Source organism: Oncorhynchus mykiss, chromosome 8, assembly GCF_013265735.2.
Source record: "Oncorhynchus mykiss isolate Arlee chromosome 8, USDA_OmykA_1.1, whole genome shotgun sequence".
In the NCBI taxonomy this organism is placed as follows: domain Eukaryota; kingdom Metazoa; phylum Chordata; class Actinopteri; order Salmoniformes; family Salmonidae; genus Oncorhynchus; species Oncorhynchus mykiss.
The window spans coordinates 52844542-52872541 of NC_048572.1; the positions used below are offsets into that span (position 1 = coordinate 52844542).

A 28000-nucleotide genomic window follows, 5' to 3' on the forward strand; every position below is an offset into this window, starting at 1 on the left:
GTGTTTTTTTTGTGTTCCAGTACAGATCTGAGCCATTGTCACCACCAGTCAATCTGAGACTGATTTGACACAGAAGCCTATTTTTGTTTTAGTCACACAATTGTTTTTATAGTAGGTGCTGAAGTCCCTTTTTAAAGGGATAGTTTACCTAAATAGAAAGTGTATTTATATATATATATATATATATATATATATATATATATATATATATATATATATATATATATATATATATACACACATATATATATACACACACACACAGTGCCTTGCGAAAGTATTCGGCCCCCTTGAACTTTGCAACCTTTTGCCACATTTCAGGCTTCAAACATAAACATATAAAACTGTATTTTTTTGTGAAGAATCAACAACAAGTGGGACACAATCATGAAGTGGAACAACATTTATTGGATATTTCAAACTTTTTTAACAAATCAAAAACTGAAAAATTGGGCGTGCAAAATTATTCAGCCCCTTTACTTTCAGTGCAGCAAACTCTCTCCAGAAGTTCAGTGAGGATCTCTGAATGATCCAATGTTGACCTAAATGACTAATGATGATAAATACAATCCACCTGTGTGTAATCAAGTCTCCGTATAAATGCACCTGCACTGTGATAGTCTCAGAGGTCCGTTAAAAGCGCAGAGAGCATCATGAAGAACAAGGAACACGCCAGGCAGGTCCGAGATACTGTTGTGAAGAAGTTTAAAGCCGGATTTGGATACAAAAAGATTTCCCAAGCTTTAAACATCCCAAGGAGCACTGTGCAAGCAATAATATTGAAATGGAAGGAGTATCAGACCACTGCAAATCTACCAAGACCTGGCCGTCCCTCTAAACTTTCAGCTCATACAAGGAGAAGACTGATCAGAGATGCAGCCAAGAGGCCCATGATCACTCTGGATGAACTGCAGAGATCTACAGCTGAGGTGGGAGACTCTGTCCATAGGACAACAATCAGTCGTATATTGCACAAATCTGGCCTTTATGGAAGAGTGGCAAGAAGAAAGCCATTTCTTAAAGATATCCATAAAAAGTGTTGTTTAAAGTTTGCCACAAGCCACCTGGGAGACACTCCAAACATGTGGAAGAAGGTGCTCTGGTCAGATGAAACCAAAATTGAACTTTTTGGCAACAATGCAAAGCGTTATGTTTGGCATAAAAGCAACACAGCTGAACACACCATCCCCACTGTCAAACATGGTGGTGGCAGCATCATGGTTTGGGCCTGCTTTTCTTCAGCAGGGACAGGGAAGATGGTTAAAATTGATGGGAAGATGGATGGAGCCAAATACAGGACCATTCTGGAAGAAAACCTGATGGAGTCTGCAAAAGACCTGAGACTGGGACGGAGATTTGTCTTCCAACAAGACAATGATCCAAAACATAAAGCAAAATCTACAATGGAATGGTTCAAAAATAAACATATCCAGGTGTTAGAATGGCCAAGTCAAAGTCCAGACCTGAATCCAATCGAGAATCTGTGGAAAGAACTGAAAACTGCTGTTCACAAATGCTCTCCATCCAACCTCACTGAGCTCGAGCTGTTTTGCAAGGAGGAATGGGAAAAAATGTCAGTCTCTCGATGTGCAAAACTGATAGACATACCCCAAGCGACTTACAGCTGTAATCGCAGCAAAAGGTGGCGCTACAAAGTTTTAACTTAAGGGGGCTGAATAATTTTGCACGCCCAATTTTTCAGTTTTTGATTTGTTAAAAAAGTTTGAAATATCCAATAAATGTCGTTCCACTTCATGATTGTGTCCCACTTGTTGTTGATTCTTCACAAAAAAATACAGTTTTATATCTTTATGTTTGAAGCCTGAAATGTGGCAAAAGGTCGCAAAGTTCAAGGGGGCCGAATACTTTCGCAAGGCACTGTGTATATATATATATATATATTTTGCTACTGGTCATTTCCTTGTGAAATGACCCATGGGCACCAACGTGACGTTTTATAGGAGCATATACAATTGGGTGTTAAATGAAATCGAAGAGTCTACATTTTTTTTAAGTAAAAAAATAGTCTATAATATGGGGGACTAACCCTTTAACTCCTCTTCTTCTGGGCAGAGCGGGCCATCGCCAGGCACGAAGTGCACGAGATCGAGGAGAGGCACACGCAGGAAGGCCTGCGGGAGCGGGAGGCCCCCTCGGCGGCCGGCAGTGAGGACGTGGTGGTCATCTACAACCGCGTGCCCAAGACGGCCAGCACCTCCTTCACCAACATCGCCTACGACCTGTGTGGCAAGAACCGTTACCACGTGCTGCACATCAACACCACCAAGAACAACCCGGTCATGTCCATGCAGGACCAGGTGAGCGAGTGAGGTCAGAAGGGTCAAGGGTTTAACGTCCCTCTATATGTAGCTGATTGGAGGAAAATATTACATAGTGGATGCTGATGGAGGGAGAGCTCAGAGGAGTAGCTCTTTGTAATGGCTGGAATGGAATGAATATAAAGGCTCCACACACATGGTTTCTTCCATGATCCATTCCAACCGTTGCAATGAGGCCATACGCCGATTTTTTTCTATTTAAAGTGACACCAGCTGCCACTCGTCGCCCACTGTTTACATGCTGCCAGAATTTGAATGTAGCAATGCTTTGACCTCTGTGGAAGAGTGAGAGAGAGAGCTATAGAGTGACTCTATACCTCTCTCACTCTTCCAGAGATCAAAACATTGCTACATTATAATTCTGGCAGCATGTAAACAGTGGGCGACGAGTGGCAGCTGGTGTCACTTTAAAAAATCGGCAAGAGTGAATGCGAGGGGAGAGTGGAAGCGAGGGAGGGAGAGATTGAGGAGGGGGATAGGCACATAGGCACATGTCATGTATTAATTGCCGTTGTCCACCTGCTCAGGTGCGGTTTGTGAAGAACGTGACAGAGTGGGGGGAGATGAAGCCGGCGTTCTACCACGGCCACGTCTCCTTCTTGGACTTCACAAAGTGAGAACCCCTCACACTACAGCACACATCCTACCAGATAGACTTTTGATGCAGTCTCCCCCTTGTGGCCTTATAGAATACCACATCACTATTGCGCAACATTCAGACCGTCACAGATAAGAGTTGGGTTCTATCGAAGGGATGCGGCTTTAAATCATACGAAAAGGGCTGTCGTAATGGCAAATTGAAGGCAACACTGTCCTATTGAACAGGGCCTAGATTTTGCAACTTGTGACGTGTTCATAGGTCATTTTAGACATGCAATTTCTAGCATCTCTATGCTCGACGGAAGTCCTTATACATGACAACACCATCTCTTATTGAACAGGCCCGCGATATTAAGACATTGTCTGTTCATAGGTCATCTTAGACAATATATGTGTAATATTCGGGTCGGACATCACGATACAATTGTATTCTAACACGAGCTCTCTGTTTTGACGCAGGTTTGGAGTAAAGAAGAAGCCCGTCTACATCAATGTGATCCGCGACCCCATCGAGCGCCTGGTGTCCTACTACTACTTCCTGCGTTTTGGGGACGACTACCGGCCCGGCCTGCGGCGCCGGAAACAGGGGGATAAGAAGGTCAGTCCCACAGTACATCTTTGCGTGCGCGGGAGAACAGCGGAATATCTACTGCCATTGTTTTTTTGCCCCCCTGCCTACTGCTCGATGCACCTCCCCTCCACTTCGTCCACAAAACAAAAACGATAACAAAGGTGCTGGGGCGGACAGTAGGACTGTTTCCGCCTAATGCGGATTCCGTCTTTAAGGTTCCACTTAGAATTATTTTATTTATTAGCAGTAATATATACAATGTATTTGAACTGTAAAACACGCTTCCATAGGTAATGGTACATTACATTTTTCGTTGATGTGATTCAGACCTTTGATGAGTGCGTGTCGGCGGGTGGCTCCGACTGCGCCCCGGAAAAGCTGTGGCTGCAGATCCCCTTTTTCTGTGGTCACTACTCCGAATGCTGGTATGTACCCCTCCTTACGTGACATCCATACCCTGCATTCTTAACCTATAACACATTTCTTTAATGGGCTGGGATATGGACAGTTGAACCCCTTTAACCTCCATTATACCTGCCAGGGTGGCCTAGTGGTTAGAGTGTTGGACTAGTAACCGGAAGGTTGCAAGTTCAAACCCCCGAGCTGACATGGTACAAATGTGTCATTCTGCCCCTGAACAGGCAGTTAACCCACTGTTCCTAGGCCGTCATTGAAAATAAGAATTTGTTCTTAACTGACTTGCCTAGTTAAGTAAAGGTAAAATAAATAAATACATACTATTGCACGCTTTTCCTCTCTTGTGATCTGTATCATTTACCCCCCTCTCTTTCTGCCCCATGTCGAGAATGCGAGACTAGCCCATTTGCTTGATTGTAAACGCAGTTTATTGATGTTTTGTATTTGTTTTCCCATACTCGTGCTGTGTACTGCAATTCAGCTCGGAGCTGCCAATGTATCCAACGTGAAATCATCCTATACGTAAATCTGAACATCTCAGGTACAGCCGGTGCTAAAAAGGGCTGTCTAAATACATTTTATAGACAGTCAATCAATCTTTCCCCCCCCATAGGAACGTGGGCAGCCACTGGGCCTTGGAGCAGGCCAAGTATAACCTGGTCAATGAGTACCTGCTGGTGGGGGTTACTGAGGAGCTGGAGGACTTTGTGATGATGCTTGAGGCGGCGCTGCCGCGCTTCTTCAGGGGCGCCACCGAGCTCTACAAAACGGGTACGCTACCAATGCCTACTTCCTACTGAGAGGACGTTTTAGAATAGGACTTTATTCAGGACTAATAATCGCAAAAGTGAGATTGATTTAAGACTATTTCCAGCTTTTAAAAAAAAATGTTGACGTACCTGCTTTTGAAGCACGTACAGTAGATGTACCTTTTTGTCACAGGAGAGGTGATTTTAAGTGTATAAACAAAACCACATTTTCACTTGTTGCTGCTCTGTGAGAGACCAATTCTCACTTTTTTCACAGCTCTAACAGCTCATTATATTAGACAATTTCTACATACCATCTTTAACTAAAAACGATATGCCCCTTACCCAACAGGGAAGAAATCCCACCTGAGGAAGACAAGTGAAAAGAAGCCGCCCACCAAGGAATCCAGCGCCAAGCTGCAGCAGTCCGCCATCTGGAAGATGGAAAACGAGTTCTACGAGTTTGCCCTGGAGCAGTTCCAGTTTGTCCGGGCTCACGCCGTCCGGGAGAAGGACGGGGAACTCTACCTGCTGGCTCAGAACTTCTTCTACGAGAAGATCTACCCCAAAAACTAACTAGTGCACATGAAAGATGGACCATTCCTCGAGGCTTCATGCCGTAGTCACACACACTGGGGAGAGGACAGAGGAGAGGAGGAAAACCTAAGATCATCAGTGGATCTGTGGAACTGTCTGTGTTAGACGTTGTTAGCAGTTTCTGAATGTCGCCCGCTTCACTGACTCCTCCGCCTCCATAGTAGCCGACAGAACCAGGAAGCTGCCTCTTCCTGGTGCGAGAGTGCCAATAGGGCATGTTCCCACCAGCATCTAAGTTCCAGGACTACCTTTCTCCTTCCAGGTGAAAGTTCACAGGAGTGATTTGCTTGACAGACACATGGCAGGAGATGAGTCTACTTGGCAGCTGGCCATGTCCGTTTACTTCTGGTCACATGATTTGTATTTTCCGTCCAGAGGGCAGGTTTTTATTGGCTTGTTCTGTTTGTTTGCATTTTATTTGTATTTTCATTCTACTTTACTGTCATCGTCTATGGGAACATTGTCGTCCCACTTTGTACGTGTTCAAATGATGTAACCGTCTAAAATTAAAAGTCGACTACAATGTTATCTTGGAGTTTATCTATATGAATTGAAGACGTTTTTACAAAATCAAAATTCTGTGGCCTCCATAGACTTGGGTGACTGATACACCCTGTTCACGACTGTGGTACTACTATTCAGTGTTTTATACTGTACTTATTTACTTGTTTTCAGACTCTTTGACCCAGTTGGATTATTGCTAGGTGGAATGTGAAGTGTTTACACATGATGTAATTAAACTATGGAAGAAGACAATTCAGCTGCTGTACATATTACTAATTTCAATACATCTAGCTCAAACGGTTATTTTATTTTAAGAGGACTTCAGATTTGGTTAATGAGCGAGCCATTTGTACATTTTTCTCTCAGCTTTTGTTATTTTCTCTAGATTGGCAAGAGACCATTTCATTTGAGTGCTTTTATTGTCAATATATCATATGTTTTCTATCATTGGGCCACTATTGAACCCAAAGTGCCCCCAAATCCATTGTTTTGCTGCTGTAAACTCATTGACTTGTTGCATTTCTCCAAACAAAGGGTGACATTGACTATTTTTTATTTTATGACAGATTTTTTTTATTTTTAATCACAGATTATTTTCATTTTTTATTTTATATTCCCCTTAGGATCATAGATTGCAATCCATTGTCATTTATGTTTCTATGGTTATCATGTAAGACTAACTTTACCTAACCCATGCGTACACTGCTAACTGCTGGTGCTGCTAATGCCAGTTCCTGTTCTTCTATTGATGGCCTACTAATAAAGACACTGATCAGATCATCTCTGTAACTCAGCCCAGCCACAGTGACTGCAGTGCCGGAGCACTAGAACAGCCGTTAATTAATCAAGCCTTAGCCCAGACTTTGAGACAGCAGAAGTACAAAAAATAAAAGTTTTTTTTTTTCCCACAGTGGATTATAAAAGAGAGATTGAATCTCCTGAGGTAAATTGTGATGTTGGGATGGTAGGCAGGCAGTACAAAACTAAACATAGCTTGTGTTCTCACGTTATTAAAGGGGCACTTCACCATGTGACATCATCAGGAGTCATTCTCTGTCATCTTTTTGTAGAAACATGCTGATTTCACAGACACTGGTGTGGTGAATAAGAACTCTGGATAAAAGCATCAGCTAAATGGCATACAGTTGAAGTCGGAAGTTTACATACACTTAGGTTGGAGTCATTAAAATGTGTTTTTCAACCACTCCACAAATTTCTTGTTAACAAACTATAGTTTTGGCAAGTTGGTTAGGACATCTACTTTGTGCATGACACAAGTAATTCTCCAACAATTGTTTACAGATTATTTCACTTATAATTCACTGTATCACAATTCCAGTGGATCAGAAGTTTACATACGCTAAGTTGACTGTGCTTTTAAACAGCTTGGAAAATTTCTGAAAATTATGTCATGGCTTTAGAAGCTTCTAATAGGCTAATTGACATCATCTGAGGCAATTGGAGGTGTACCTGTGGATTTATTTCAAGGCCTACCTTCAAACTCAGTGCCTCTTTGCTTGACATCATTTGAAAATCAAAAGAAATCAGCCAAGGCCTTAGAAAAGAAATTGTAGACCTCCACAAGTCTGGTTCATCCTTGGGAGAAATTTCCAAACGTCTGAAGCTACCAAATTCATCTGTACAAACAGTAGTACGCAAGTATAAACACCAGTACGCAAGTATAAACACCATGGGACAACGCAGCCGTCATATCGCTCAGGAAGGAGACGCATTCTGTCTCCTAGAGATGAACATACTTTGGTGCGAAAAGTGCAAATCAATCCCAGAACAACAGCAAAGGACCTTGTGAAGATGCTTGAGTAAACCGGTACAAAAGTATCTAAATCCACAGTAAAACGAGTCCTATATCGACATAACCTGAAAGGCCCCTCAGCAAGGAAGAAGCCACTGCTCCAAAACCGTCATAAAAAAGCCAGATTATGGTTTGCAACTGCACATGGGGACAAAGATCATACTTTTTTGGAGAAATGTCCTCTGGTCTGATGAAACAGAAATGTAACTGTTTGCCCATAATGACCATTGTTACGTTTGGAGGAAAAAGGGGGAGGCTTGTAAGCCGAAGAACACCATCCCAACAATGAAGCACGGGGGTGGCGGCATCATGTTGTGGGGTACTTTGCTGCAGGAGGGACTGGTGCACTTCACAAAATAGATGGCATCATGAGGTAGGAAAATGATGTGGATATATTGAAGCAACATCTTAAGACATCAGTCTGGAAGTTTAAAGCTTGGTTGCAAATGGGTCTTCCAAATGGACAATGACCCCAAGCATTCTTCCAAAGTTGTGGCAAAATGGCTTAAGGGCAACAAAGTCGAGGTATTGGAGTGGGCATCAAAAAAGCCCTGACCTCAATCCTATAGAAAATGTGTGGGCAGAACTGAAAAAGCATGTGCGAGCAAGGAGTCCTACCAACCTGACTCAGTTACACCAGCTCTGTCAGGAGGAATGGGCCAAAATTCACCCAACTTATTGTGGCAAGCTTGTGGAAGGATGACCAAAACGTTTGACCCAAGTTAAACAATTTAACGGCAATGCTACGAAATACTAATTGAGTGTATGTAAACTTCTGACCCACTGGGAATTTGATGAAAGAAATAAAAGCTGAAATAAATAATTCTCTACTATTATTCTGACATTTCAGTCTTAAAATAAAGTGGTGATCCTAACTGACCTAAGACAGGGAATTTTGAAAAGTCAAGTCAGGAATTGTGTAAAACTGAGTTTAAATGTATTTGGCTAAGGTGTATGTAATCTTCCGACTTCAACTGTATATACTGTATAATGAATGTGAGGTTCAAGTGGTGAAGTGCCCCTTTAAGGTCTATGTTATACAGAGGCTACTCCTCTAGTTTTGGTCACTCAGCCTATTTTCCCTTCCTCCCTAACCAACCCAAATCACTGCAAAGACAGGTTCTCTCTCTCTGTGTAGTACCTGTTGGATTGTTAACCTCACCATGTTTTTGTTATCATTTTGTCATTCCCATGTTCTTGTTGTCGTCTAAAAAAAAAATGAATTGCCCATTACTGCATGCTTTTTATGTAATTATTTGTTAGTACATTGATCGACACTGAAATTGTTGGCTGCTGTTCTCTCTGTACTATAGAGGGAGCTCATTGGCTAATTTGTGTCTTCACCCGCCTGGAGTGGAGACATCTATGGGTGACATTATCCAGTCCGTGGTGATGTGTGTGTGTGTGTGTGTGTGTGTGTGTGTGTCATGGAGCAGCCAATTAAAAGACATGGATCAGGCTAGGTGAAACCTCTTCCTGAAAAAGCAGATTGAGACCAAATGACATGAGGGGTTTCCAAACTGAGGAAAAGAATGGCAACAAGTACACATCAACTTCTCTGTTCGAAGAAAAGGGTAAGTCACAGTCCCAGGGCTGCCTGGTGCACACTGTTGAATCGGTGTCTCACCAAGCTTTACCCAGCCAGGCCTAGGGAATCTCATGCTCGTCATCAGTTACTGAACCAATCTCCTATTAATCCTGTCATTAGATAGCTAGCCTACAACAACGTCCTGGACTTGTCACTGTGACCCTATAAAAAGGGTTTCCCTGGCCCTCTGTCCAAGCCCTCCCAGACTGATCTGAGACCTACTTCATGAGATTGGATCTCTTAATCTGTAAAATGACCAAACTGATCCAGGACCTGTAATGAAGGCTATATAGTGTAACAACTTTCTTATGCACTGGTGACGGTACAGAAGCAGGAAACCAAAAGTGTTGGGGAAGCTACTCTTAAAATATAGTTTACCGAGCTACCAATTACATTACACTGGAAGAAGTTAAGCTACACTAACTGCTACCCTTAATATATATATAGTTTACGTAAATAAAGTTACTTTGAAAGAGTAGTTCACTACATCCAAACTACTTTGTGAAAAATGAAATCTGAAATCTCACAGACTACAAATTGCAAGACAGATCACTCTGGGGTCAAATGTTAACAGTGAATTTAGCCTGTTAAACACAAAAACAATGTTTCAAGTGAGAATTACGGAGGTGTGAAGCCGGAAATAAATCATTATTGCCTACTTCACCCATATTTTATTTTACTTTTGCAAAAAAAGTTGCCTAATGTGTAGTTCCAGTAGTTAGCTACACCGCTACATGGCAAAACAAGTAATTAACTACTGAAAACACTACCAAGATTTGATGTAGTTAAATTACTCAAAATATATGTAAACTCAGCAAGAAAATAAACATCCCCTCACTATCAACTGTGTTTATTTTCACCAAACTTAACGTGTAATTATTTGTATTAACATAAGATTCAACAACTGAGACATGAACTGAACAAGTTCCACAGACATGTGACTAACAGAAATTGAATAATATGTCCCTGAACAAAGGGGGGATCAAAATCAAAAGTAACAGTCGGTATCTGGTGTGGCCACCAGCTGCATTAAGTACTGCAGTGCATCTCCTCCTCATGGACTGCACCAGATTTGCCAGTTCTTGCTGGGAGATGTTACCCCACTCTCCCTACAAAGCACCTGCAAGTTCCCAGACATTTCTGGGGGGAAATGCCCTCACCCGCCGATCCAACGTGCTCAATGGGATTGAGATGCGGGCTCTTCGCTGACCATGGCAGAACACTGACATTCCTGCCTTGCAGAAAATTACACACAGAACGAGCAGTATAGCTGGTGGCATTGTCATGCTGGAGGGTCATGTCAGGATGAGCCTGCAGGAAGGGTACCATATGAGGGAGGAGGATGTCTTCCCTGTAAAGCACAGCGTTGAGTTTGCCTGCATTGATAACAAACTCAGTCCGATGATGCTGTGACACACCGCCCCAGACCATGACGGACCTTCCACCTCCAAATCGATCCCACTCTAGAGTACAGGCCTCGGTGTAATGCTCATTCCTTCGAAGATAAACGTGAATCCGACCATCACCCCTGGTGAGACAAAACCACGACTCGTTAGTGAAGAGCACATTTTGCCAGTCCTGTCTGGTCCAACGACGGTGGGTCTGGTGAGGACTTGCCTTACAACAGGTCTACAAGCCCTCAGTCCAGCCTCTCTCAGCCTATTGCGGACAGTCTGAGCACTGATGGAGGGACTGTGCGTTCCTGGTGTAACTCAGGCAGTTGTTGTTGCCATCCTCTACCTGTCCCACAAGTGTGATGTTCGGATGTACCGATCCTGTGCAGGTGTTGTTACACGTGGTCTGCCACTGCGAGGAGGATCAGCTGTCCATCCTGCCTCCCTGTAACACTGTCTTAGGCGTCTCACAGTACAGCCATTGCAATGTATTGCCCTGGCCACATCTGCAGTCCTCATGCCTCCTTGCAGCATGCCTAAGTCACATTCACGCAGATGAGCAGGGACCCTGGGCATCTTTCTTGTGGTGTTTTTCAGAGTCCGTAGAAAGGCCTCTTTAGTGTCCTAAGTTTTCATAACTGTTACCTTAATTGCCTACCGTCTGTAAGCTGTTAGTGTCTTAACGACCATTCCACAGCTGCATGTTAATTAATTGTTTATGGTTCATTGAACAAGCATGGGAAACAGTGTTTAAACTCTTTACAATGAAGATCTGTGAAGTTATTTGAATTTTTAGGAATTATCTTTGAAAGACAGGGTCCTGAAAAAGGGACGTTTCTTTTTTTGCTGAGTTTAGTTACTACCCAACACTTGAAACCAACCTATTACCACACCAAACCAATTAACTACTGTAGTATTGTTGGATTGAAGAAGCTTAGGGCTGTGTTCAGAAAAGTTTATTTTGGGTAATGGGCACACACTATGGAACACTCTCCCACATTCCATTGACGTCTATGCATGACGTCTCACCTAAGTGATAGGTAGAGTTCAGCACAGCCTTATATAATACACTGGGGCCAGACCAACATCCCAGTGTCTCACAGGTTGTGACGGATATTATTGAACAGGGCGCACATGTCCAGAACTTAACACACAGACATCTATTGTATAATGGACATGACTTGATTCTTTATCTTGTTGGGGCCATATCTGTGGAAGGCCTGCCTGCACATGGACAGCGTGGTGCCATTGGTATCAAGTGCAGTCAGTTGACAGCTATTTTAGATTGGCGGCAGCAACTGGACAGATTTGGTTACAATCATGATAGTTATTCTCTGCCACTACTACTACTGTACTATTACAATGTATTACGCCAGTGATTCCCAAACTGCATGGGATCGGGGTGGGGTGGGGGGGGGGGGTGGGTGGGTGGGGGGGGGGGGGGGTCTCCACCCCCACAAAAAAATTGATATCAATTTTTTAAAGGAACTCATTCCGGCTTTATACTTACTCGTAAAAGCTGTAATAGTAGAATGCATAAGGTGCCATTTCGAAATTGGGTAGAGCATCATCAGTTAATCTTGTCATGTTGGTTACCTGTCAGAAATATTCAGATCAGCTAACGCTTTCATGTAGTTTTTTTTTAGCCCATAGATATTGTTGTCATTTTTTTGTCACTCAAATATCACATGAATACACATTAGACATGGCAAAATGTATAGGATTGCAAGAACATTTTATTTAAAACTGCTACATTTTCTTTGGGCCCCATGACAAAATGTGTAGAATTGCAGGAAATAAACTTTAAACCTGCAAAATGATCTCCACCAACAAGAGGGGTGTGAACAGCTTGTATCACGAACAGTGCTTGTGCCAATAGAAATAGGGGGGCCCTGAGTTAAAAAGTTTGTGAACCCCTGTAGGCTATCACTACACTACTGCCGCTTTTTATATTTGGTATCCTATAATAAATTAGGAAGATGATGTCATTGAAGTTTCCTTCACTATTTTCAGCTACTATACATAGTATAACCTCCTGCTCATAATCTTAATCGTTTTAACCTAGTGCTAGAATTGTCAAACTATTCCGTAAAAAAATTGCGGGGTTCGTCTGTATGTGAAATGTATGATCACGTGAGAGAGTGTGACTATAATCTGGCCGCGAGAGTGGGCTATGGGTTGAGTGAGTGCATAGCTCCTATGGGCGGACGCTGATGTATTTCCACACAAACCACCGCTGCTCTCTCCCAAAGCAGTGGGACAGATTTATGGTGCTGCTTCACTTATGTGGACTATAGAACAACTTTTCGTGCCTTGGCCTAAGCGAAAAAAGACACAAGGATTCAAAGAAAGGCATGGAAAGTCAAGTATTTCCAAGATGACGGATGGTTTGGTCACCGAATAAGTTATTTTTGTCGCACGAGAGGGAAACTCAAAACAAGGCTGTTTTTGGAGTTCCACCTCCCCTCTCTCCGTAGAGTTTGATTCAAAAGTCGAAAGCCAAGATGGCCGCCGATTCCGTGCAGGTAGGAAAAGTTGACAACTGTTACAATAAAGGCGTAAAGTTGTAATGCGCGGTTTCCAATTTAGTAGACTAACTTTATTCTATCGAACATTCGCAGTAGGTTCAAATCTTGAGTTTGATACATTTCTGAGGGATTTATCCACCCTTTCCCGAAGGACTGGGAATTATGGATTGAGGCCTGGAAAACAATTAGAAGGGGAAAAAAAATCCAGTTTTGCATTATTGTGCACTTGAACACGCAACATCTGAACTACTGAATTCATCTGCTGTAGATTATTGAAATGTCCTAAAATAAATTTTAAATATATTATGATAGTAAAATGTTTGTTTTTTTACATTTTGGTAAACAAAATTGTTTAGAACGAATTGGGAGAACATTTTCCATTTCATATCCCATTTTAAACCGAGACGGTAAAAGTAATGTTCCATTTTAAACTCTTTTGTAAACAGTGACACTTGAGTCAATTGGGCGCGTGGTAAAGCTCAAAGGTGTCTATTAAAAGAAACATGTTTTACTTGGTTGGAGCCTAGATTTAACGTCGTTGAAAATAATGTTTCAAGTATAGGCATGCAAATCCTCAATGTTAGCTAATCATTCCCTTAAACATGCTTGAATTTGTAGCTAATCATACAATGCAACAGTTAGAAACCTCACAGGTGGCTGACTGAAAATCATTTATGTTTCATGTTTCAATCTATTTTTCGCCTCTGAACTGTAACAAATTAGTCAGAAGAAAGGTTGTGGTCACCACTGCTGTCACTGGGGTGACGTCACCTGTCATCTGCCAATTTGTATCGAAAAAAATGTATACTTGTCCATCAAACAACAATGTAGCCTTGAACAATAATGATGTTATCTGACCATGCAATTTAGTAGCTTTGTATGGTACCAAACATAACTTAACTCTCTCCTAAACATTTACATTTGAGGACATTAACCTGTGAAAATGTTGTCTTTGTTTGCGGTTTCTATAATTAGATTGAAGCTGGTACACTGTTTGGAACCTTATTTGTACCCGCCCAGCAGCACCCATGAATGCAGACTAATCTTTGCAGACATGATTTCACAAGACTCGTATTCTTAAATGGGTGACGGCTGAGATTGTTTGGACAGTGAGTGGAAGGCTCTTGGGTTTCTCAAGTTAATTATGCTGCTATCGGCCACTAAACAAAATAGTCTATTCGGAAAGGTATTCAGACCCCTTGACTTTTTCCACATTTTGTCGTTACAGCCTTATTCAAAAAAAAAATATATATAATGAAAAATATATAATAATCAATCTACACAAAATACCCCATAATGACAAAGCAATTTATTTTATATAAATATTCCTTTATTTACATAAATATTCAGATGCTTTGCTATAATACTCTAAATTGAGCTCAGGTCCATCCTGTTTCCTTTGATCATCCTTGAAATGTTTCTACAACTTGATTGGAGTCCACCTGTGAACCACCTGTAAATTCAATTGATTGGGCATGATTTGGAAGGCACACCTGTCTATATAGGGTCCCATAGTTGACAGTGCATGTCAGAGCAGAAACCAATCCATGAAGTCAAAGGAATTGTCCATAGAGCTCTGGGACAGGATTGTGTCGAGGCACAGATCTGGGGAGGGGTACCCCCCAAAAAATTGCAGCGTTGAATCTGTCATGAATAAAACATGTTCAACATCACCCTTGGTTTGGAGAAATGCAACAAGTTAATGAGTTACAGCAGCAAAACAATGGATTTGGGGGCACTTTGGGTTCAATAGTGGCCCAATGATAGCAAACATATGACATTGACAATAAAAGCACTCAAATGAAATGGTCTCTCGCCAATCCAGAGAAAATAACAAAAGCTGAGAGAAAAATGTACAAATGGCTCATTAACACTCTACCAAAAGGCACCTAAAGGACTCTCAGACCATGAGAAACAATATTCTCTGGTCTGATGAAACCAAGATTGAACTCTGGCCTGAATGCCAAGTATCACGTTTGGAGGAAACCTGGCGCCATCCCTACGGTGAAGCATGGTGGCAGCATCGTGCTGTGGGGATGTTTTTCAGCGGCAGGTACTGGGAGACTAGTCGAAGGCGAAGATGAACGGAACAATGTACAGAGAGATCCTTGATGAAAACCTGCTCCAGAGCGCTCAGGACCTCAGACTGGGGCGAAGATTCACCTTCCAACAGGACAACAACCCTAAGCACACAGCCAAGACAAAACAGGAGTGGCTTCGGGACAAGTCCTTGAGTGGCCCGGCCAGAGCCCGGACTTGAACCCAATCGAAGAGACCTGAAAATAGCTGTGCTGCAATGCTCCCAATCCAACCTGACAGAGCTTGAGGATCTATGGGAGAAATATTCCCAAATACAGGTGTGCCAAGCTTGTAGCGTCATAGCCTCGAATCTTCTTGGATGTAATCACTGCCAAAGGTTCTTCAATAAAGTACTGAGTAAAGGGTCTGAATACTTATGTAAATGTGATATTTCATTTATTTTTTATACATTTGCAAAAATTTCAAAAACAGTTTTTGCTTTGTCATTATGGGTTATTGTATGATGAGGGTGAACCCCCCCCCCCCCCATTGAATCAATTTTAGAATAAGGCTGTAACGTAACAAAATGTGGAAAAAGTCAAGGGGTCTGAATACTTTCCGAATGCACTGTAACTAGTGCATGTGTAGGAGTGACGAAGTTGTGTTATTGCCAATAAACTATGGCCCACAACCTCTTGCTCATCAGTAGTTTGTGTCTTGTCGTAATCCTGCCAAGAGAGACAGGCAAACCATGCACTGTTCCCAGGTATCACTGCAGAATTTGGCTTGTGATGTAAAAGCAACACATCCAGTTAGACATGTACCGGAACCTTGATGACAAGTACCTATTTTTTAAACCTCCTGCTTTGGGCTTAATGTGTCAGTGTGTAGTTCATATGTACAGTGCCTTGCGAAAGTATTCGGCCCCCTTGAACTTTGCGACCTTTTGCCACATTTCAGGCTTCAAACATATAGATATAAAACTGTATTTTTTTGTGAAGAATCAACAACAAGTGGGACACAATCATGAAGTGGAACAACATTTATTGGATATTTCAAACTTTTTTAACAAATCAAAAACTGAAAAATTGGGCGTGCAAAATTATTCAGCCCCTTCACTTTCAGTGCAGCAAACTCTCTCCAGAAGTTCAGTGAGGATCTCTGAATGATCCAATGTTGACCTAAATGACTAATGATGATAAATACAATCCACCTGTGTGTAATCAAGTCTCCGTATAAATGCACCTGCACTGTGATAGTCTCAGAGGTCCGTTAAAAGCGCAGAGAGCATCATGAAGAACAAGGAACACACCAGGCAGGTCCGAGATACTGTTGTGAAGAAGTTTAAAGCCGGATTTGGATACAAAAAGATTTCCCAAGCTTTAAACATCCCAAGGAGCACTGTGCAAGCGATAATATTGAAATGGAAGGAGTATCAGACCACTGCAAATCTACCAAGACCTGGCCGTCCCTCTAAACTTTCAGCTCATACAAGGAGAAGACTGATCAGAGATGCAGCCAAGAGGCCCATGATCACTCTGGATGAACTGCAGAGATCTACAGCTGAGGTGGGAGACTCTGTCCATAGGACAACAATCAGTCGTATATTGCACAAATCTGGCCTTTATGGAAGAGTGGCAAGAAGAAAGCCATTTCTTAAAGATATCCATAAAAAGTGTCATTTAAAGTTTGCCACAAGCCACCTGGGAGACACACCAAACATGTGGAAGAAGGTGCTCTGGTCAGATGAAACCAAAATTGAACTTTTTGGCAACAATGCAAAACGTTATGTTTGGCGTAAAAGCAACACAGCTCATCACCCTGAACACACCATCCCCACTGTCAAACATGGTGGTGGCAGCATCATGGTTTGGGCTTACTTTTCTTCAGCAGGGACAGGGAAGATGGTTAAAATTGATGGGAAGATGGATGGAGCCAAATACAGGACCATTCTGGAAGAAAACCTGATGGAGTCTGCAAAAGACCTGAGACTGGGACGGAGATTTGTCTTCCAACAAGACAATGATCCAAAACATAAAGCAAAATCTACAATGGAATGGTTCAAAAATAAACATATCCAGGTGTTAGTATGGCCAAGTCAAAGTCCAGACCTGAATCCAATCGAGAATCTGTGGAAAGAACTGAAAACTGCTGTTCACAAATGCTCTCCATCCAACCTCACTGAGCTCGAGCTGTTTTGCAAGGAGGAATGGGAAAAAAATGTCAGTCTCTCGATGTGCAAAACTGATAGAGACATACCCCAAGCGACTTACAGCTGTAATCGCAGCAAAAGGTGGCGCTACAAAGTATTAACTTAAGGGGGCTGAATAATTTTGCACGCCCAATTTTTCCGTTTTTGATTTGTTAAAAAAGTTTGAAATATCCAATAAATGTCGTTCCACTTCATGATTGTGTCCCACTTGTTGTTCATTCTTCACAAAAAATACAGTTTTATATCTTTATGTTTGAAGCCTGAAATGTGGCAAAAGGTCGCAAAGTTCAAGGGGGCCGAATACTTTCGCAAGGCACTGTATATAGTCAATAAGCAGAATTGCTGTCTTACCTCAATTCGCCATGAATTCCCTAGTTGGAAAGCAGATGTTTTCTAGAAGCTGTGCGGTGCCATTTTCCCAAAATGTTCCCCCACTTGAGCCAGCCCCCAAGCAATTAGAGTTTCAGGCAATGAGCCTCAGCCCCTCGCCATTTGAGTGACAGCTAGCAAGATGCGCACACAGCAGAGAGAGAGCAATGACGTGGTGTGCATATCTGCACATACAGTACCAGTCAAAAGTTTGGACACACCTACTCATTCAAGGGTTTTTCTTTTTTTTTAAACTATTTTCTACATTGTAGAATAATAGTAAAGACATCAAAACTATGGAATCATGTAGTAACCAAAAAAGTGTCAAACAAATCAAAATATATTTTAGATTCTTCAAAGTAGCCAGCTTTTTCCTTGATGACAGGTTTGCACATTCTTGGCAGTCTCTCAACCAGCTTCATAGTGCCCTCAAAGCTCATTACTAAGCTAAGGACCCTGGGACTAAACACCTCCCTCTGCAACTGGATCCTGGATTTTCTGACGGGCCGCCCCCAGGTGGTAAGGGTAGGTAACAGCACATCTGCCACGCTGATCCTCAACACGGGGCCCCTCAGGGGTGCGTGCTCAGTCCCGTCCTGTACTCCCTGTTCACTCATGACTGCACGGCCAGGCACGACTCCAACACCATCATTAAGTTAGCAGATGACACAACAGTGTTAGGCCTGATCACCGACAACGACGAGACAGCCGATAGGGAGGAGGTCAGAGACCTGGCCATGTGGTGCCAGGACTACATCCTCTTCCCTCACCATGATCAAGACAAAGGAGATGATTGTGGACTACAGAAAAAGGAGGATCGAGCAAGCCCCCATTCTCATCGACGGGGCTGTAGTAGAGCAGGTTGAGAGCTTCAAGATCCTTGGTGTCCACATCACCAACAAACTAACATGGTCCAAGCACACCAAGACAGTCGTGAAGAGGGCACGTCAACACCTATTCTCTCTCAGGAGACTGAAAAGATTTGGTATTGGTCCTCAGATCCTCAAAAGGTTCTACAGCCGCACCATCGAGAGCATCCTGTGACTGGTTGAATCACTGCCTGGTATGGCAACTGCAAGGCCAAAGGACCGCAAGGCACGACAGAGGGTAGTGCGTACGGCCGAGTACATAACTGGGGCCAAGCTTCCTGCCATCCAGGCTTCTTAACAGGTTCTACCCCCAAGCCTTAAGACTCCTGAACATCTAATCAAATTGATTTCCAGACTATTTGTCCCCCCTTTACACTGCTGCTACTCTGTTATTATCTATGCATAGTCATTTTAATAACTGTACCTACATGTACATATTACCTCGACTAACCAGTAACCCCCCCACATTGACTGTGTACTGGTACCCCTGTATACAGTTGAAGTCTGAAATTGACATACACTTAGGTTGGAGTCATTAAAACTCATTTTTCAACCACTCCACACATTTCTTGTTAACAAACTCTAGTTTTGGCAAGTCGGTTAGGACATCTACTTTGTGCATGACACAAGTAATTTTTCCAACAATTGTTTACAGACAGATTATTTCACTTAAAATTCACTGTATCACAATTCCAGTGGGTCAGAAGTTTACATACACTAAGTTGACTGTGCCTTTAAACAGCTTAGAAAATTCCAGAAAATTATGTCATGGCTTTAGAAGCTTCTGATAGGCTAATTGACATAATTTGAGTCAATTGGAGGTATACCTTCAAACTCAGTGCCTCTTTGCTTGACATCATGGGAAGATCAAAAGAAATCATCCAAGACCTCAGAAAATAAATTGTAGACCTCCACAAGTCTGGTTCATCCTTTGGAGCAATTTCCAAATGCCTGAAGGTACCACATTCATCTGTACAAACAAACAGTATAAACACCATGGGACTAGGCAGCCGTCATACCGCTCAGGAAGGAGACGCGTTCTGTCTCCTAGAGATGAACGTACTTTGGTGCGAAATGTACAAATCAATCCCAGAACAACAACAGAGGACCTTGTGAAGATTCTGGAGGAAATGGGTACGAAAGTATCTATATCCACAGTAAAACGAGTCCTATATCGACATAACCTGCAAGGCCGCTCAGCAAGGAAGAAGCCACTGCTCCAAAACCACCATAAACAAGCCAGACTACAGTTTGCAACTGCACACGGGGGACAAAGATCGTACTTTGAGGAGAAATGTCCTCTGGTCTGATGAAACAAAAATAAAATTGTTAGGCCATAATGACCATTGTTATGTTTGGAGGAAAAAGGGGGAGGCTTGTAAGCCGAAGAACACCATCCCAACAATGAAGCACGGGGGTGGCGGCATCATGTTGTGGGGTACTTTGCTGCAGTAGGGACTGGTGCACTTCACAAAATAGATGGCATCATGAGAAGGAAAATGATGTGGATATATTGAATTAACATCTCAAGACATCAGTTAAAGCTTGGTTGCAAATGGGTCTTCCAAATGGACAATGACCCCAAGCATACATCCAAAGTTGTGACAAAATGGCTTAAGGACAACAAAGTCAAGGTATTGGAGTGGCCATCACAAAGCCCTGACCTCAATCCTATAGAAAATGTGTGCGAGCAAAGAGTCCTACAAACCTGACTCAGTTACACAAGCTCTGTCAGGAGGAATGGGTGAAAATTCACCCAACTTATTCTGTGAAGCTTGTGGAAGGCTAACTGAAACATTTGACCCAAGTTAAACGATTTTAAAGGCAATGCTATCGAATACCAATTGAGTGTATGTAAACTTCTGACCCACTGGGAATGTGATGAAAGGAATAAAAGCTGAAATAAATAATTCTCTACTATTATTCTGACATTTCACATTCTTAAAATGAAGTGGTGATCCTATCTGACCGAAGACAGGGAATTTTTACTAGGATTAAGTGTCAGGAATTGTGGAAAACTGAGTTTAAATGTATTTGGCTAAGTTGTATGTAAACTTCCAACTTCAACTGTATGTCCTCGCTATTGTTATTTTACTGCTGCTCTTGAATTATTTGTTACTTTTATTTCTTTGAAAGTTTTTTTCTCCCTTAACTGCATTGTTGGCTATGGGCTTGTAAGTAAGCATTTCACTGTAAGGTCTACACATTTCGTATTCGACGCATGTGACAAATACAATTTGATTTGATTTCAATTAACAGTCCATCATTACTTTAAGACATGAAGGTCAGTCAATGCAGTGGCAAAAACCATCAAGCGCTATGGTGAAACCGACTCTCAGGACCGGCACAGGAAAGGAAGACCCAGAGTTACCTCTGCTGCAGATGATAAGTTCGTTAGAGTTAACTGACCCTCAGATTTCAGCCCAAATAAATGCTTAAAGTAACAGACACATCTCAACATCAACTCTTCAGAGGAGACTGTGTGAATCAGGCCTTCATGGTCGAATTGCTGCAAAGCAACCATTACTAAAGGACACCAATAAGAAGAGGAGACTTGCTTGGGCAATGGACATTAGACCGGGGGAAATCTGTCCTTTTGTCTGATGAGTCCAACTTTTTTGGATTTTTGGTTCCAACCGCCGTGCCTTTGTGAGACGCAGAGTAGGTGAACGGATGACCTCCGCATGTGTGGTTCCCACCGTGAAGCATGGAGGAGGAGGTGGGATGGTGTGGGGGTGCTTTGCTGGTGACACTATCAGTGATTTATTTAGAATTCAAGGCACACTTAACCAGCATGGCTTCCACAGCATTCTGCAGTGATACACCGTCCCACTAAGTGAGAACCAGATGGGATGACTATTTGTTTTTCATCAGGGCAATGACCTAACACACCTCCAGGCTGTGTAAGGACTATTTGACCAAGAAGGAGAGGGATGGAGGGCTGCATCAGATGACCTGGCCTCCACAATCAACCAACCTCAACCCAATTGAGATGGTTTGGGATGAGTTGGACCGCAGAGTGAAGGAAAAGCAGCCATCAAGTGCTCAGCATATGTGGGAACTCCTTCAAGACTGTTGGAAAATAATTCCATGTGAAGCTGGTTGAGAGAAAGCCAAGCATGTGCAAAGCTGTCAAGCCAAAATGGTGACTTCTTTGAAGAATGAAAAATATATTTGGGTTTGTTTAACACTTTTTGTGGTTGTGTTATTTCATAGTTTTGATTTCTTCACTATTATTCTACAATTTAGAAAATAGTCCAAATTAAGAAAAACCCTTTAATGAGTAGGTGTATCCTAACTTTTAACTGGTACTGTGATGACATATGTATTTATCAGGGACCACTTTTGGCTACTTTCAGAACTACTGGCTAAAAATTAATATACAAAAGTACCAGAGAATCTCTCTAAACTGACCAGGGTTGTAATTACATCTGTCATCGATGTATTTGTGATGGACCGTCATTTCCAAGCACTGCAGTCTTTTAAATGCTTTAGTCTGGCCTGGAGGTGAGGTTGTTGACCTGATGTGCCATTTCTGTTTTAAAGGCAGCTACCAAACCAAATGTGTTGGAGCTGGTTTCGGGTAATAATTTGTGTAAAGGTTGAATGGTGTTCAAGGTTAGTCAGGATTTAAAAAAATATATATATATATATAAACAGGTACCATAATCCCAATAGTCTTGGTTTCTTAAGTCAGACTTGGCATAAATGAATGTCTGCCTGACCAACTTTTCCATTGTCCCTCAAATTTAATTGAGCTTTTGTTGGCATTTGAGCTGAAGACTATTTAGCCTGCTTATAGTGGAAATTCATACTTTTTATGTTAGCTTTGGTTTCGCTGCATGTTTTAAGGTGACATTGTTTTAGGTGCATGAGAAATAGGCTAATCTATCATATTAAGGAATAAGGACACAATATTGTATCATTTGCGATGTTTAAAAACTCCTATGCAAGCCTGTCCAATTTCAGTGTTCTCCTCGGTCAGTTAGATTTTCTTAGCTATTTTGTTGCTTAGAGGGAAGAATAAGGCTGGTCTGTGTCTTTGTATTGTGTTCAGGGGTAGCCTAGTCAAACAGAGTTACAGAAAAACCAATTGGGTTGAGCTGTCTTTTTACCTCTTCCAGGAGTTGAGTTGTTTACCTATGAGTCATACAAGGAGGCGGAGCCTGTCTCCCTCTGGACTGGAATGTACTATAGGCCTAGGCATTGCATATTTCCTCTGTAAAGCACCTTTATGGGAGGAGAGGGTGGCGTTAAAGATAGAGAAGTTTTAGCCACTAGCCAGCCAAAACAGGGAACTACCGTGCACTCTGTCAAACACACACTAAGCCTATTTTTCTTTTACTCTAACTGGGTCAATCAGAGCATATCAATTAGGCAAAATAAATGTTGGCTAATTTGACACAAATACAATAGCTCTATGTTATTCCATTGGCTCTTGGTTGAAACACGGTGCTTGCTTGCACCACCAAAGTAGTGGATTAGATTCTTTCATTAGCCATATACTGAACAATTAACAGTACTTAAAGCTGTAGACGGCGTTGGGGAAACGACCTTGGCAAAAAATTACGTTACGAACTCTTTCCCAGGCTCCCAATCTTAACCTTACAAGAAGCCATTTACATGTAGCTGTACACAACTGCAAAGCCACCTCCTACTCCCTCACACGTCGCTCCATGGGGGAGGCCATTGGACCGCTGGCGTTTTTTTTTTTTACCAATGTTTATTTTAAGATTCAACTCTCTCCCCGGAGTGAGATTAGGTCCCATTCTCGTCTCCTGTGACCTCACAGAGCGCGAGGCTAAGCAGGATTTTGTTCCCTCAGACGGTTTGTGTGTGTGTGTCTGTCTGTCTGTGAGAGTGGGAAGGGTTGGACAGAGAGAGTATGCGTCCAACTGACTTTTGCTTTTGAGTCACCCAGGCATGTTGCTGTTGTAGAGGATAACTGTTTTAGAAAAGAGAGAACTTTACCTATGTTATTGTGATGAGAGGAAGAACAAAGCAGAACTTCAAAACATGCATGGACGGTCTTCTGTTGCAGATGTAATGGAGACAAGGTTGATGGAAATTGATGATGTGATGGTAAGGAACATAGATTTGTGTTGGAATAGTCAAATATAGGGATGGGCATTTGAAATGATTTCAGTATTCAAATAATATTTTTAGGGATATCCAGATAGTTGAAAGATATTTGTTTTTTTAAATACGTTTTTTATTTTTGTACAACCAAATCTTTCCTTTTTAATTTAAATGGCATGTTATAGAAGATTCCAGACACCTTTTTTGTGATTTCACATTTTAGAGAAACGTACAGCAAACATCTTCCTCATCCTTGTTTTGTAGTATGGGGGCCCCCCCCAACATATTTTTTTTAGCAAAGGCTCCAAAAACACCCTAACACATCCTTTTGGAAATGGTAAAGCTCTCAGTATAGTGATGCAAGTCTTTAGCTGTTGTATATATGAAATTATGTCATTCCGAACTGCAACGTTATATTCCATTTTGTTGCGACTAGCTAGCTAAAGTAGCAATGCTAATTGAGGCTATTTTCCTGCGCTCCCCTTCCAGTGTCTACAACAGCTCCATTCATATGAAACAACAGCTTAATTCCATAATGTTAATTACATTTTGCTAGTGTTGCACGGTATACCGGTACCACGGTAATATCATGTTACCAAAACGTCATGATACTTATGATACCAACATTTTAGAATAACGTAGTACCGTTTCATATGATACTACTGACTTTCAGCCCTACCGATATAAAGGACCTACTGGCTTCTATTATAAAATGTGTGGGCCAAAATCCCTGCTGCAGTGTGTGCAAACCTGGTCAAGAACTACAGGAAACGTATGATCTCTGTAATTGCAAAATTACAAAATATTAAGTTCTGCTTTTCTGATGTATCAAATACTTATGTCATGCAATAAAATGCAAATTAATTACTTAAAAATCATACAATGTGATTTTCTGGATTTTTGAATTTTCTGAATTTTCTGAATAAAAATTACAGACCTCTCTACATGCTTTGTAAGTAGGAAAACCTGCAAAATCGGCAGTGTATCAAATACTTGTTCCTCCCACTGTAGGTCTAAAATATGCTGAACAAACATAAAGTGTAAAGTGTTGGTCCTATTTTTCATGAGCTGAAATAAAAGATCCCAGAAATGTACCATACGCACAAAAAGTGTATTTCTCTAAAGTTTTGAGCACAAATTTGCGTACATCCCGGTTACTGAGCATTTCTCCTTTGCCAAGATAATCCATCCACCTGACAGCATGATCATTACACAGGTGCACCTTTTGTTGGGGACAATAAAAAGTACTAAGGAGTATTTATGTCTGAAATAACGTCCTTTTGTGGGGAAAAACTCATTCTGATTGGCTGGGCATGGCTCCCCAGTGGGTGGACCTGGCTCCCAATTGGGTGGGTCTATGTTGCTGGAGGGACCTCCTGACTCCATATACAGTGCATTCGGAAGTATTCAGACCCCCTGGCTTTTTCCAAATGTTGTTACGTTACAGCCTTATTCTAAAATGTATTAAATAAAACATTTTCCTCATCAATCTGTCTATATAAGGTCCTGTCACTCTGACAGAGCTCCAGAGTTCCTCTGGAGATGGGAGAACCTTCCAGAAGGACAACTATCTCTGCAGAACCCCACCAATCAGGCCTTTATGGTAGAGTGGCTATACGGAAGCCACTTCTCAGTGAAAGGCACATGACAGTCGCTTGGGGTTTGCCAAAACGCACCTAAAGGAGAGGAAGCTCTTTGGCCTGAATGCCAAGCGTCAAGTCTGGAGGAAACCTGGCACCATCCCTATGGTGAAGCATGGTGGTGGCAGCACCATGCTGTGGGGATGGTTTTTTAGCAGCAGGAACTGGGAGACTAGTCAGGCTTGAGGGAAAGATGAACAGAGTAAAGTATTGAGAGATCCTTGATGAAAACCTGCTCAGGACATTTGCCCTAAGCATAAAGCCAAGACAACGAAGGAATGGCTTCGGGACAAGCCTCTGAATGTCTTTGAGTGGCCCAGCCAGAGCCCAGACTTGAAACTGATCGAACATCTCTGGAGAGACCTGAAATAACTGTGCAGTGACTCTCACCATCCAACCTGACAGTGTTTGAGAGGATCTACAGAAAAGAATGGGAGAAACTTTCCAAATAAAGGTGTACCAAGCTTGTGGCGTCATAACCAAGAATACTCGAGGCTGTAATCGCTGTCATAGTATTGAGTAAAGGGTCTGAATACTCATGTAAATGTGATATCTGTTTTTTTATTTGTTATACATTTTCAACAAATTTTGAAAACCCTGTTTTTTCTTTGTCGTTATGGGGTATTTTGTGTAGGTTGATGGGGGGGGGGGGGGGATCAATTTAATACATTTAGAAGAAGGCTGTAATATAACAAAATGTGGAAAAGGTGAAGGGGTCTGAATACTTTCCGAATGCACTTGTAGATTGACCTTTCATTGTAATTCCATTCAAGAAGACTCACAGAGCTCTAATCCTTCCCCAGTTAAGACTGATGCAGGTCAAGGCCCATACTAATGCCCGATTCCAAAACAACTCCATGCTACTAACCCCTAGTCACTTATGTAGATCTGAAAGGATTGGGTAGGTATGGGGCCCAGATGTTTTTCCACAGCCTTTAATTTGGGCTCACAATAGCCTAATTTCCCTAGTCGGATCATGTGGTCAAGAAAAAGTCCTGGCCAGCAATGGTGAACATTTCACCTAGCCTGGTCACAGAGCTATGACAATATTGCAATGTAATCATCCTATCCAGTCCTTTCATATCACCACGTGTGATTAAGTGGCAAAGGTTGCCCAATGACCTGTGTTCCATCTTTTAGTTCTTGTTAAAATATAATAGATCCTAGCCATTGACTCAGCTGACCAAAAAACTGTCAGAGGTTTGGTGGGAGTGAGACTGCTCCTAACCACAGATCTAGGGTCAGATTACCCTACCGAAAGGCCAAGGTGGGATGAAAAAATATCTGACCCCTTATCAGTGGTTAGGGGCTTACAACCTGACCACTACTTCAAGATGAAGTTCGGCTTCAGGTGGTACTAACTAGAAATTTAGTCTTGATCTCTTGAGAACAGTCGAGAGACTACATAAATGCAGTCTCAGTCTAGGGCTCCGGTCTTGACTACGTCTATACTACCATTCTCCTTCCAGTGCATCCATTCTAACCCCCACCTCTCTTCTATGTTGTCCCCCAGGGTGATGCCAGAGGCCAGCTGGTGTCGGAGCGGCTGGGCCTGGGCCACAATCTGGACCTGTCGGACACCATGGTGCAGCAGAAGCTGGACGAGATCAAGGAGCAGATCCGCCGCGAGATTCGCAAGGAGCTGAAAATCAAGGAGGGCGCGGAGAACTTGCGCAAGGTCACCACAGACAAGAAGAGCCTGGCCTACGTGGACAACATGCTGAAGAAGTCCAACAAGAAGGTGGAGGAGCTCCACCAGGAGCTCCAGGAGCTCAATGCCCACATCGTGGTCAAGGACCCCGATGAACTGCTAGGTATGGCTCTTGTTCACTGGGCATGGGAGGAATTAAGGTTGCAAAACTCTGGAAGCTTTTCCAGGTTGATCAGAAATCCCAATTAGAGTATACCTAGTTAAAGGATTTCCTCCCTGCTTATTTTCTCCAGATTCCAGGAATCCTTCAACAGAAATTTCTGAAAAACCGGAGAATTTTGAATGCGAAACGTATTTTTTTGATATGAGGTGTATGCACTGATTTAAATGCCCCCCCCTCTTCCCTCCACAGTCCTGTTTCAGTTCACATTGTGGTTAATGACCCTAACAAACTGCTAGGGACTGTATGGTCCACTGATTCATGGTGAGAAGTGAATTGAGTGGAAAACAGTACCCAAATGTACTTTTAGTTTAGGGCTGGGCGGTATACTGTATTTTGCTACAGTGTATAGAGGTATTTCAATGTTTGATTTGTTAAATGTGACACGCTACTCCGCCGTGTGTAGCGCCCGTTTTTATAGTTTACTCCGCTATTTGAGTTGTCTATATCCTCTCGCTCTCTCTCTCCACGAGGCTTTCCACACAGACCAAGCCCCGCGCCAATCAATCAAGGAGCTCAGTTAGTGTTTCTCGACCAGGAGACCGCTTGTTCAGTCTGCATGGTCAATGCAGTACATGCAGCATGATGGAAATGATGCAGACAATTACATTGATGGAAACTACAATCTATCTGCAACATTACATCTGATCTACCCCCGATAAAATAAAAAACATTGAATAAAAAAGGTAAATTGTTTTTAGCCGCTAATGCTAATCGCTTGTTAGTGGGCTAGCACTCTAATATATGTCAGAGAATCGCAGCTAGTTAATAAAGCCTGATGCTAGTGATGGTGGAGGCCTAAATCGGCATGTTTTCTGTGCAACATTATATTCCAAATCAA

At 42.2% G+C, this 28000-nt stretch overlaps 2 protein-coding genes across 4 annotated transcripts in view; both read left to right on the forward strand.

Moving 5' to 3' along the window:
• The window catches only part of LOC110530088 (heparan sulfate 2-O-sulfotransferase 1), a 31986-nt gene extending 25420 nt beyond the window's left edge, over window positions 1-6566 (forward strand). For both annotated transcript variants that reach the window (XM_036985647.1, XM_021612889.2), the window contains 6 exons: window positions 2074-2318; window positions 2867-2952; window positions 3399-3537; window positions 3838-3935; window positions 4541-4698; window positions 5029-6566. In XM_036985647.1, coding sequence (XP_036841542.1) covers window positions 2074-2318; window positions 2867-2952; window positions 3399-3537; window positions 3838-3935; window positions 4541-4698; window positions 5029-5252 — 950 coding nt within the window. In that variant the 3' untranslated portion in view covers window positions 5253-6566. The remainder of the gene's footprint in view (window positions 1-2073; window positions 2319-2866; window positions 2953-3398; window positions 3538-3837; window positions 3936-4540; window positions 4699-5028) is intronic.
• Window positions 6567-12750: 6184 nt separating this feature from the next.
• The window catches only part of LOC110530089 (serine/threonine-protein kinase N2), a 47299-nt gene continuing 32049 nt past the window's right edge, over window positions 12751-28000 (forward strand). Inside the window, exons 1-2 of one of the 2 annotated variants that reach the window (XM_021612891.2) lie at window positions 12751-13097; window positions 26802-27102. In XM_021612891.2, the coding sequence (XP_021468566.1) occupies window positions 13077-13097; window positions 26802-27102 (322 nt within the window). In that variant the 5' untranslated portion in view covers window positions 12751-13076. Of the gene's footprint in view, window positions 13098-23415; window positions 23652-26801; window positions 27103-28000 lie in introns of those variants that run through there. The other variant, XM_021612890.2, reaches the window with a different exon arrangement.